The sequence below is a fragment of the Babylonia areolata genome, chromosome 21 (genome assembly GCF_041734735.1).
Source record: "Babylonia areolata isolate BAREFJ2019XMU chromosome 21, ASM4173473v1, whole genome shotgun sequence".
In the NCBI taxonomy this organism is placed as follows: domain Eukaryota; kingdom Metazoa; phylum Mollusca; class Gastropoda; order Neogastropoda; family Buccinidae; genus Babylonia; species Babylonia areolata.
The window spans coordinates 5,889,931-5,902,430 of NC_134896.1; the positions used below are offsets into that span (position 1 = coordinate 5,889,931).

At 46.0% G+C, this 12,500-nt stretch overlaps 1 protein-coding gene across 1 annotated transcript in view; it reads left to right on the forward strand.

Moving 5' to 3' along the window:
• The window catches only part of LOC143296237 (UDP-GalNAc:beta-1,3-N-acetylgalactosaminyltransferase 2-like), a 255,139-nt gene that overhangs the window by 73,426 nt on the left and 169,213 nt on the right, over positions 1-12,500 (forward strand). Inside the window, exons 4-6 of the mRNA XM_076608070.1 lie at positions 4,372-4,488; positions 6,945-7,066; positions 8,543-8,692. Coding sequence (XP_076464185.1) covers positions 4,372-4,488; positions 6,945-7,066; positions 8,543-8,692 — 389 coding nt within the window. The remainder of the gene's footprint in view (positions 1-4,371; positions 4,489-6,944; positions 7,067-8,542; positions 8,693-12,500) is intronic.

Sequence of the window (12,500 nt, forward strand, 5' to 3'; positions counted from 1 at the left end):
AGACAGAAACAGAAAAATGAAGGAAAGAAAGGAAACTATACCGGCGAAAAAGCTTGACGACAATGAAGAAGACATGAAGAATAAGACAATAACAACCACAGGACAGGACTTTATATAAGATTTTCTTGTTGTCCTGTTCATCGATATCTGTGTTGTATTGTGACATGTTCCAAATAAAATACTGTTTAAACCAACAACCACAGCCTCTCGTCTCCTGAATTCTGCAAAACAAAAATCTGAATCGACATTCCCGTTCCTGGTTTCTTTATTATCTAGTATTTCTTGATTTGTTGCTGGTTGTTGGTATTTTTAACTCACTCAGTACGGCCAGTCCTCTCTTCTCCTCTACACAGACCCTTCAGATGTCCAGTGGGTGTCTGAATGACCCAACCTTTAGCTTCCGTCGTCAGAATTGTGGTATTCTTTGTCAACATTCACCTCTTCAGTATAGGAGCCTTTCGCTTGCAATATTTTGATGATGATAATTGGCGTGAAACGCTGTTAACGTCGTCTCTTTCGCCGTTCGTATGGAGAGAGTTAATCTATTTATTGTTTGTTTTGTTTTGTTTTATCACGGGTCATTCATATATTGTCAACTGAATCCAAAAAGTCGTTGACTTCATTAAAATTATTTCAGTGTTCATCATACGAAGAATATTCGTACGAACACAAAAAAGGCGCGTGCTCAAGGCATGACGTCGCTGACGTGTGATGAATGTGAGTGATTGATACCGGGGAGAGGGATGGAGGGAAATGCTGCCAGTCTGACTCACAGAGTCCCACGTACTGATCACATTTCTCCTCACCTCTGCACTCTACATTGGCTCCCCATTGAAGCGAGAATTAAATACAAAGTTGCGTGTCTCTGCTATTCTGCTTTCCACTCCGCAGGACCGACATATCTCTCTGACCTTATCAGTGTTTACACTCCCGCAAGAAATCTTCTCTCTTCCTCAAACTGTTACCTTTTCAAACTTCCTCGTGTCAATACAAGAACCTATGGTGAACGTTCTTTCTTCTTTGCTGCTCCTCACATCTGGAACAACCTTCCTCATCATATCCGTGCATCTGATTCTATTTCTGCTTTTCGCTCATCACTAAAAACTCATCTTTTAAAAACCTATCCATAAGCACTCTCAGCTTCCTTGTTCTCCAACACCACCCATGTCAGCTCACTTTGGGTGTATGTTGAGTGGGAAAGTATGTGGGGGTGTGGGGGGAGGGGTTTTGAGAAAGAGTAGTCATGAATGATTTATGTAACTTGTGATATTTTTCTTTCATGTAAAGCGCCCTGAGCTCTAAGAGAGAAAGGGCGCTATATAAATGTACATTATTATTATTATTATTATTGGAAGAGGAGGACTGCATTGATTTAAGTTTCAAGGAAGTGTCAGAACGTGCGGACTGCTCCATATACGCTACTACCACATCGGCAGAAAAGTGAAAACAACTAAAGACTAGCAAATGGCCGACCTACGCATGAACCAAACTGATTAGGCCTTGATAGCCTCCCCAAGTTTGAACAGTAACATCAAATGAAATGCATAAGATGAAATAAACTGAAATGATAAACTCAGGGAACCAGCGCGCACCCGAAAGTGCACACACTGATACAAGTAAATGCACACACACACACACACACACACACACACACAGAGAGAGAGAGAGAGAGAGAGAGAGAGAGAGAGAGACGTTTCCAAAGCATTGAAAAACTTTCTCCCAACTCCACATTAGATTTTTCTTACAAATGACTGGCATCCGGTTTCGTTTCTTTATTTCGCTTCGCGTGGGATTGAATTATTTCTGCTGAACCTGACTGTACTGGGTGGCCAGTTCGGGGCTGTGAAGGATTCTTTCTGTCGATAGCTATTTGTTATTTGAACGGGAACAGAGAACTCTCCCTGCACAATGCCAATAAGAAATAGCAGGAGAAAGAGGTCACCAGTTCGCCGCAAAGCGCCAAAGAAAGTCGGCTAGACGAAGAAAGAAAAAGGGACTGGAGAAAGTATGTAGGGAACGACATATAGAAGGGAAAGGATGAACACATGAAAGAAGAAAGTTTTCAGTTTCAGTTTCAGTAGCTCAAGGAGGCGTCACTGCGTTCGGACAAAACCATATACGCTACACCACATCTGCCAAGCAGATGCCTGACCAACAGCGTAACCCAAGAAGAAAATGAAAGCAAAAAAAACAAAAACAAAAAAAAAAAAAAAAAAAAAAAAAAAAAAACCACGAGAAATCACGAAGGGGGTTTAAAAAAACAAACAACTGACTCTTACAAACAAAGGAGGAAAATATAATTAAAAAAAAAAGTTTTAAGACATTTGTGGTGCCATAATGCCTTGATTGGTTGGTTGATTGGTGTTTTGTGGCGTTGCTGCTGCTGTTTTCGACTGGTCCACCTCAGCACATTATGTGACAAAGGCATTGTGATCATTGTGATTAAGCATGTTATGGCGACCCAGATCGTCGAACTGATCTTTCGGTAGAATCTGTTTTGTCAGAGGTCTCCGAGCACGCGCGCGCTTGTGTGTGTGTGTGTGTGTGTGTGTGAGTGGGGGGGGGGGGGGGGGGGGAGTCGAAATCGAAACCCCAACTTTTCTTGTTGAGGGAAAAGGAACAAGCATACAGTGGCCTGTTTCATCCTACCCTCACAAAAGAAAAATGCATTCAGTGCATGTTCGTGCGCACACGCTCGCGCGAATAAGAGTGAGAGGGAGGAGCAGGAGAGATGGCGAAGGAGAAGGAGAGAGAGAGAGAGAGGAACTTCTTCTTCTTCTTCTGCGTTCACTCGTATGCACACGAGTGGGCTTTTACGTGTATGACCGTTTTTACCCCGCCATGTAGGAAGCCATACTCCGTTTTCGGGGGTGTGCATGCTGGGTATGTTCTTGTTTCCATAACCCACCGAACGCTGACATGGTTTACAGGATCTTTAACGTGCGTATTTAATCTTCTGCTTGCATATACACACGAAGGGGGTTCAGGTACTAGCAGGTCTGCACATATGTTGACCTGGGAGATCGTAAAAATCTCCACCCTTTATCCACCAGGCGCCGTCACCGTGATTCGAACCCAGGACCCTCAGATTGACAGTCCAACGCTTTAACCACTCGGCTATTGCGCCCGTCGAAAGAGGAACAAAAACAAGAGAGAGGGAGAAAGAGAGGTCGACTGAAATGAGGAGCATCGCCCTTTTAACGTCCATTCAGAAACCAGAGTTAACAAACTGTGCCACTCGACCCCCTCCGCCTTGAGATCTACAACAGCCGAGAATGATCACATCGATAATATCCACAGTGACATTTTCCGACTGGAATTAGAAACCTGAGCATGTGTGTGCTGAAAAGAATTAATGCGTATATGCCGACATCAGCTAGGAGTGAAAAGACAATCAACCAAAGAGGAAGATGAGAAATTTGAACCCCACATGATGAATGGTTTTAACCGTATCATCTCGGAACGTTCGCTTTGTATGGAATATGACCCATTTTTTTCTTCTCATTAATTTATTGTACGCCTGACACACGACGAACAGACAAAAAGATGAGCATAGTTGATCGATATATGTATAATTATATATATATATATATATATATATATATATTCGATGTAATGTTTTTGTTGTTATTTTGTAAGTTGGCATTGTCACTTTCACTGTATTCGTTCTTCGGAGGCAAATAAACAAGCACACACTTGCATGATAGGTACAATTATTTGATGATAATTATTTATAAATAATAAAACAAAAACCGAAAAAAAATGTGAAGGTTGTCGTGATTTATGACAGAAAGCCTGTTTTGTTTTTTACAGTCGGTACCATTCTCAAGAGACCAGTTCTGCAGATAATGTTCGGAAGAAGAAACCAAAACGAAATCCAGAGAAAACGAGCCCGGCTTTCATACCATAGTGAAGTGATGGCCTAGAGGTGACGCGTCCGCCTAGGAAGCGAGAGAATCTGAGGGCGCTGGTTCGAATCACGGCTCAGCCGCCGATATTTTCTCCCCCTCCATTAGACCTTGAGTGGTGGTCTGGACGCTAGTCATTCGGATGAGACGATAAACCGAGGTCCCGTGTGCAGCATGCACTTAGCGCACGTAAAAGAACCCACGGCAACAAATAGGTTGTTCCTGGCAAAATTCTGTAGAAAAATCCACTTCGACAGGAAAAACAAATAAAACTGCACGCAGGAAAAAAATAAAAAAAATAATGGGTGGCGTTGTAGTGTAGCGACGCGCTCTCCCTGGGGAGAGCAGCCCGAATTTCACACAGAGAAATCTGTTGTGATAAAAAGGAATACAAATACATATCTGACAAATAAAACCTGCGGGGAAAAGCGACCTTAACTGACCCTCTGTGTGGCCCCCGTAGCATCTCAGTGCAGGGAGACCCAGGCTGATTTCACGAGTTCACTGTGCTGGTGTGATGGGCGGCAGTGGGCAGGAGTTCCATCCCTGAGGGGCAACCTGTGGTTTGGGAACTCGGCAAGTCAGAGTAGTCTGCATATGATGCAGTCTTGACTTTCAGTGCAAAATTACAGGGGGGTGTGGGGTGTGGGGGGGCTATTTGGAAATCGATAAAAAAAAAAGTAAAAAGAAATTAATCGGGGAAAAAATGTCTTGTTTTAGCACGGTCTCTTTCTCTCTGTCTCTCTTTCTCTTTTTCTGTCTGTATCTGTATGTCTGTCTGCCTGTCTCTTTCTCTCTCTCCGGTCTGTCCCTGTGAATTTCTGTGAATTAGGCAGCCTGTTTTACTGAGGGCACATAGCTTGGAGTCTGACCGGGGATAGGCGCCGAAAAAGGCCAAGTATCTACAATGATAATAACAGTGATGAAATGGTGATGACGGTGATGATGAAAAGAAGAAGAGGGGGAAAGGAGGTGGAGGAGGAGGAGGTTTACCTGATCCTTCCACTTGACACAAATGTCGCAGTCCGAGTGGAAAGTTCAGTTGGAGCGTTGACCCCGCGCCACCCCCTTACACCTCACCCCTCTCCGCAACACCCCCCTCCCCCCCCCACACGGGCACTCAGCTCCCTCGTCTCGCGCTGCCTTCTCCCGTGCGCTGACCTGACCGCTGTCCACCGCCATCCCCCGGTACAGCACCATCCGCACGTGCACTGACGCTGATCCGACGTCCCCACTCCCCCCACCTCTCAGTAATTAAGTAATCAAGTGGAGGGGAAGTCTGTCTGTCGGAGTACGCCCCTCTGGCCCGCCAAGCGAACGTGTGCCTGCAAGCTGAGACCATCTCAGGCTGAGCGGCGAGGGGAACGAACTGTCTCAAGACGCTAATGACTTGCGCGGTCACCCTGCTACGTCGTCCCACGTTGCCCCGCGGAGAGTGGTCGCCCGAGTTTCTTTGCCAGCCAGGAACCAGTCACCGTCACCGTCACTGGTCCCCAAAACCTGGTTGGGTCGTGGAGGGCGCTCTCTATTTCTGGCTGTCGTTGGATAGGGCGACAGGCTGTTTTGTTGTTGTTGTTGTTGTTGTTGTTGTTTTTGCGAAGCCCGAGGAGCCAGTATCTTTTAATGATTGGTTAATTAATCAGTTTTATTCATTTTTTCATCTAGTCATGGCACAACCCCTTTTCGTTACAAATTTGTCTTGTTCTTTTTCTTCGTCATCATGATCATTAATCTTCTTCTCTTCTTTCATCAAGTTTTTGCGCCTTATACATATTATTAGTAGTGGTAGTAGTAATTTGTTTTATGTATTTATCTATTATTTATTCACCCCTTATTTTTATTTTTATTTTATAATTTATTTATTTATTTTTTTCATTTTCTCAAAGCCTAAGCGCGTTGGGTTGCGCTGCTGGTCAGGCATCTGCTTGACAGATGTGGTGTAGCGTATATGGATTTGTCCGAGCGCAGTGACGCCTCCTTGAGCTACTGAAACTGAAACTGAAACTGAATCTTCCTTCCCTTCCTTTGTCTCCCATGGATCTGTGAAGAAGGATGGAGGCGTGGCACAGAAGTGTTCACACCATTCCTCCAGCTGTGTGTTAAATAAAGCCTGGGTCTCTGCACGGCTTTTTCCTGTCGGTCCTGCAATGTTGTCAGTCCAGCGTTTTTTTCTGTCCTCCTGCCCCCCCCCCCCCCCCAACCCCCCCTCCACCCAACCCCCTCCCCCCCCCCCTCCCCGACTTCTTCACAACAGTTCCTTGGAAGTTGGAGGTTTGTTTTAGCAGTGAACTTGTTACACGGTCATACTAACGTAGTTTTTTTTATTTCTTAACTGATGTCAGCAGATCTCATGCTGCATGATTTGTTCACTAACCCCCTTTCTCCTTTCTTCTGTTACTTAGTTACATAGTTTCAATACACACAAACACTCAGACCACGCTGTCAATCATGTTATCTTACCATCAAAAGGAAAAGATGAAGAGAGAAGTGTCTGTGTGTTGGGGGGAGGGGGTGTAGGGGGGGATCAAGTTTAGAGAGAGTGAATTAGATTTCAGACAACTGCCGGTGACACATATCGTTTTGGCAGTAACTTTGGAAACTATATCGGATTGCGGAAATGATCGCCGTGACAATTTGCCCGTTAATAGAGCGCCCTTTGAGACAGCTGCGGTCAAACGAACACCCCCGCTCCCCCCCCCCCACCCCCCCCCCCCACCCCCCCCCCCTTCCCTCTCCCCCAGTCACTGAACTTCCATCGGCCGTTGAGGAAAACCCGATCAACCCGCTAAAAGAAAACGCGTTGTTCAGCTGAATGGAAAGCGGCGGGAGACGTTTACAACACACTATGCACCTCAAGCCGATGATCACACAGCTGTCGACCCAAGTTACGGCGGGCCGTTGTACTCAGTCAAAGAACACACTTCTCCAACACGGCATGCCGGGTGTAAAAAAAAAACAACCACCAAACAAAACACACCCAGACAGTTTACGAAGTGGCCAGATTAAAGCCTCACAGCAACCTGGTTGTCTCTGGAGGACAACGATACGATGTGCCGTCATCGGTGCTACATGTGCCTTTGGAGTCCAAACGTCGACGCAAACTTGATGTTGCAGGAGGGGCACGGAACGCCCGTCTGAATTTCGGGCTGCTATCCCTCGTGTGAGCGCGTCGCTACACTGAGTGCGCCACCTTTTCTTTTTTTTCTGTTTAAAATTTTACTGCCTGTAATTTTCTTTGTTCTATCGAAGTGGATTTTTCTTCAAAATTTGCCAGGGACAAACCCTTTTGTTGCCGTGGGTTCTTTTACGTGCGCTACGTGCATGCTGCACACGGGACTTCGGTTTATCGTCTCATCCGAATGACACTTCACCTATGTTCCCTTCCATGCTGACGACATGGACATGACGTAGCGGCGAGTGAACAACATCACCGCACACTTGCAGTTGGTGAGCTATCCGTGTTAAAATGACACAGAGCAGCCGTGAGAATAGGATTTGCGACTACAGTGCATCGGGATAACACGTGTGAAATCTGTCAAACTCACCACCCTCCGCGCGTGGACACGGGCAATGTTAGCACGTGCTTCACGGATTCTACTTTGTTCGGGACGACAGCGCAGACCTGACTGACACTGACACTTAACAGTCATCCTGTTTTCAAGCGATGTCCAAACTCCGTTCTGCTTTTGGTTTCGGTGTGATGATGTGATCAGTGCAGTGTGAAATGATCATCGATTATGGATGTGATAAGATGTGTACTGTGGGGGCCAGGTTAACCCTCTCCATACGAACGGCGAAAGAGACGACGTTGCAGCGTTTCATCCCAATTACCATCATCAAAATATTGCAAGCGGAACGCTCTTACACTGAAGAGGTGAATGTTGACAAAGAATACCACAGTTCTGACGACGGAAGCTAAAGGTTGGGTCATTTCAGACACCCACTGGACATCCGAGGGGTCTGTGTAGAGGAGAAGAGAGGACTGGCCGTACTGAGTGAGTTAATGCTGCAATAGGACTGCACCGTGCCGTGAGGAAAACGTCATGGGATGGTATCACGACTCCGCGAGGTTGGTCGTGTTTGCTGTTTGCTCTCCACATGAAAGACATTGCTATGGCGTCACGGTGTGCCCAAGGTCATCACGACCTTCGTGAGAGAGTGTATTACTTTGCACACGTTTTACTGTGGAGATTCAGATACTAAGCTGTCTAGCTATATGTCTGTCTTTCTTTGTGTGTGTGTGTGTGTGTGTGTGTGTGACAAATACGCATTCGTGCACGCACGAGCGCGTACACACACACACACACACACACACACACACACACACACACACACACCACACACACACACACACACACACACACATCCGACCCCTCGCCACCCCCCCCCCCCCCCCCCCACACACACACACCACACACTCACGCGCGTGCGTGCTTCACCACCCACTAACTTCTATCATCACAGATGTTCACACACACACACACACACACACACACACACACACTCCCCCCCTGCCCTCCCCCCTACATACACTTGTTGCATGGTTTGATTTGAATAGCACACTGTTGCCTCGTGAACAATGAGAAAACAAAGCAGCTCTTGTTTAACACGAATGCTGTCTCCTGTCTTTTCAGGGTACACACCTGGAAATAGCGTTGAATTCCAAACACGATGACGTCACGACGTCCACACCGATGACGTCATCGCCTGACGGAAGCAGCAGTAGCGCCACCTATCGGCACAATGTTTATCGACATCCAGGACCAGCCGTTCTGCTTGTTGAGGTACGGTTTGTGTATGTGTGTCTGGGTCTGTGTCTCTGTGTGTGTGTCCGTGTGTCTGTGTATGTCGGTACTTAGCTGTGCGTGTCTGTGTGTTTGTGACTGTCGGTCTGTCAGTGTGTCCGTTTGTCTGTCCGTCTATCCCTCTCTCTCTCTCTCTCTCTCTCTCTCTCGCTCGCTCGCTCCCTCCCTCCCTCCCTCCCTCTCTTTCTCTATATCTCTTTCTTTCTTTCTTTAGCCCTGTCTTTCTCCACCCTGTCTGTGCCTCTTTCTTGTTTCTGTTGCTCCTGTTAACGATGATGTATGGTGGTGGGGTTTCATCAGATGTTTTTGTGTGGTCATCACTGCCCTTGGTTCAGTCTTGGAGGCGTTCTGAAATCCGGGCTTTCTGCCTTGGTAGCGAAATTTGTATAGGCAGGCTTTTTGCAGCGGGGGTTAATTTTCTTTGGCTTTGATACCCTGTTCATCGCGCCCTTCCCACCACACGCACGCACGCGCGCACACACACACACACACACACACATACACACACACACACACACTCTCCTTCTATCCTAGAATCTCTCTCCTGTCTTATCGTAATCATTCTCCCCTTCTCTCTCCTCTCTCTGTCTCCCTCTCTCTCACTCTCTCTGTCTGTGTCTCTTACCCCCACCCCCGCTCTCTCTCTCTTACTCCCTCCCACTTTCTCTCTCTATGTCTCATTCTCTTTCAATTCCAGCAACGAATTTGTTCAACGCGCGCGCGCGCGCGCGCGTGTGTGTGTGTGTGTTGGGACAAGCAGTGTGTGGTGGAGTCCTGAAAACTTCTTCACGCTCTGTTATGAAACTACTACGGTAAAAACCTGGGAGAGAAAAAAGAAATACCAGTCTAAGAAAGAAAGGAGGAAAGGAGGAAAGTATAGACAAAAGAAATAAAACAACCATTACAGCAAAAAACGAATACAAAAAAATGAAAAAAGAACAAACAAAAAAAAAAGGAAAAGGAAATGGTTGAAATTGAAGTGAGAGCAAAGTAACTACCTGTCATTCAGTTCTGCAGTATGATTTTTGTTTTTTCGTGCCAAACACTCTGGTTTTCAAACCTATCATTTAGTTTGAGCCATCCCACACATGAATGATTGATCTGATTAATCAACAAACAACCTGTGGTCCACTGAGTCGGAAGATGAGTCTTTCCTTATTGGTGCAGACTGTCCTATAGCCTTCTCTGATTGGTGGAGGCTGTCACAAAGCCTAATCTGATTGGTGTCATATAGAGCCTTCTCTGATTGGTGCAGACTGTCATATAGCCTTCTCTGATTGGTGCAGACTGTCATATAGAGCCTTCTCTGATTGGTGCAGACTGTCGTATAGAACCTTTTCTGATTGGTGCAGACTGTCATATAGAACCTTCTCTGATTGGTGCAGACTGTCATATAGAACCTTCTCTGATTGGTGCAGACTGTCATATAGAACCTTCTCTGATTGGTGCAGACTGTCATATAGAACCTTCTCTGATTGGTGCAGACTGTCATATAGAACCTTCTCTGATTGGTGCAGACTGTCATATAGAACCTTTTCTGATTGGTGCAGACAGCCACATAGAGCCGAGGGTGCGGGGGGCAGGAGGTTGGGTGTGTGGGGGGGGGGGGGGGGGGGAATCAAAAACAGGGTTGGCTTTCTTTTCATTCAACTCACCTGCAAAATAAGATCGAACAACACCACACCCATGCCACGTCGCGCCACACAGGACCACACCAGACCAGAAACGTTGGTTCTCTCTTGATAGCTTGATAGTGTCCTAGATAACTGAAACCGAATGACTGAAATAATTGAATTTGGGTTCGCCTTTCAAATCGGCGAAATTCTCGTCACTGTTCCCGCGCTCCTTTGGGGATAGCGTAACCCGTAGTTTTGTCACGCTTAACCCCTTTTCACCCAGGTGTAGGGGTTAATAATGATGGGTTCGCTTTGTGACGGTTCCCTTCTGGGGGGAGACCAGGGACCAGGGGGTGTCAAGTGTGTCAGGTTTTTACAGCCGTTTCTGTGAACTGGAGACGGAGGATGTGACGACTTGGCTGTGTAATTGTGTGGCACCAGCGGCGACCCGGGGTGCCGTGTGGAATCAGGAGGGAATCACAGAGAGAGATTGCGCGGGTCGATCGAGTGTCTGATTCGTGCCGCGGGTTTGTGTGAGGCGCTCCGTCTCCCTTCTCATTCCTCCCCTTTCTGTCTCTGTCTCTGTTCCTCTCTCTCTCTCTCTCTCTCTCTTTCACGCACACGCACACACACACACACACACACACTGTCTGTCTCTGATTTTGTGTCATCTCTCTCTCTCTCTCTCTCTCTCTCTCTCTCTCCCTCTCTCTCTCTCTCTCACTCACTCACTCACTCTCTATCTCTTTCACGCACACACACACACACACACACACACACACACACACACACACACACACACTGTCTCTCTGTCTTTCTCTGATTCTGTGTCATCTCTCTCTCTCTCTCTCTCTCTCTCTCTCTCTTTCTCCCTCTCTTTCTCTCTCTTTCTCCCTCTCTCTCCCTCTCTCTCCAATTATCGTATCATCCCTTCCCTCCATGTTTTTTTTTTTTTTTTCTCTTCGCCTTTCTGTTCTGGTGTCTGTCAACATCAGTGGCGATGGAATGTAGACCTCAGCTTTAATCCTTTCTCTCTCACCCCCTGTCTCTCTCTCTCTCTCTCTCTCTCTCTCTCTCTCTCTCTGTCTCTCTGTCTGTCTGTCTGTCTGTCTCTCTCTTTCTCTCTCTCTCTGTGTGTGACCCGCATCCCATTGGAATGTATATTATGTAATCAGGTGCCCCTCCCCTCATTCTCCCCCCCCCCCTCCGCTCCTCTGTGAAATTCTATATTCACACAAAGTCACACAAGGAGATTCTATTGCACCAGTGTTTCCATACACGGGAAATCTATGTGGATTTGTTAACTCACTCATCTTTGCGCACTGGTGCATATTATTCAACAGAGACCGAACCGCTCAGTGATTGCACTGAACGCCACTGGCAAAACAGTAAACAAATAATTTTTTTAAAGATTAAAAAGGTGTATTAAAACATAAAAAAAGTAGCCAGGGAGTAAGGGGAAGGGGGGACTTCAGATAAAAACTACATGATTTCCATAAAATCAGATAAAAATTAAGAGCATAAATATGTCTGTGATGCGCATCACAGTGTAGTGTTTGTGTTGATCAGATCTTCCCAGCCTGTCTTCGTGAATTTGGTTATTGTTGTTGTTGTTGTTAATGTTGTTGTTGTTGTTAATGTTGTTTACCAACAGGGGCTTTCAGAGCACAATGTAAGCATCACAATAATTTTTTGTCCACACATTTTGGGCCAAACATCTCTTGTTCTCACACACACAAAAAAAACCCAACATCATCTCCATATTACATTGGCTATCCCTTTTTTTTCACGGCATATATTTCTCTTGGTTGGCTGTTGTTTAGCACCCAGCATCAATGGGTTTTGCTTTGAAGGCTCAGCTTGCTGGTAAAAAAAAGAATAAAGAAAAAAAAAAGAAAGAAACCAATAAACCTGACGACACGTATTTTGTTGTTGTTGTTTCTTTGTTTTTTCTTTCTTTTTTTGTCTTTTTTGTTGTTGTTGTTGCTGTTCTTTTCTGGCGGGAGGCTGATGATGACTTTTGTTTGTTTGGACCAGAAGGCGTTCGTTTAAGAAGAAGAACCGTTGGGTTGCCTGCTGAGCGCGAGCTCTTTGCTTTCTCACTTTGCTGAGTTTTGTTTGTTTGGACCTGAAGATGAGGACGTTCGTTTTGAAAGTTTCGTTTTGCTGGT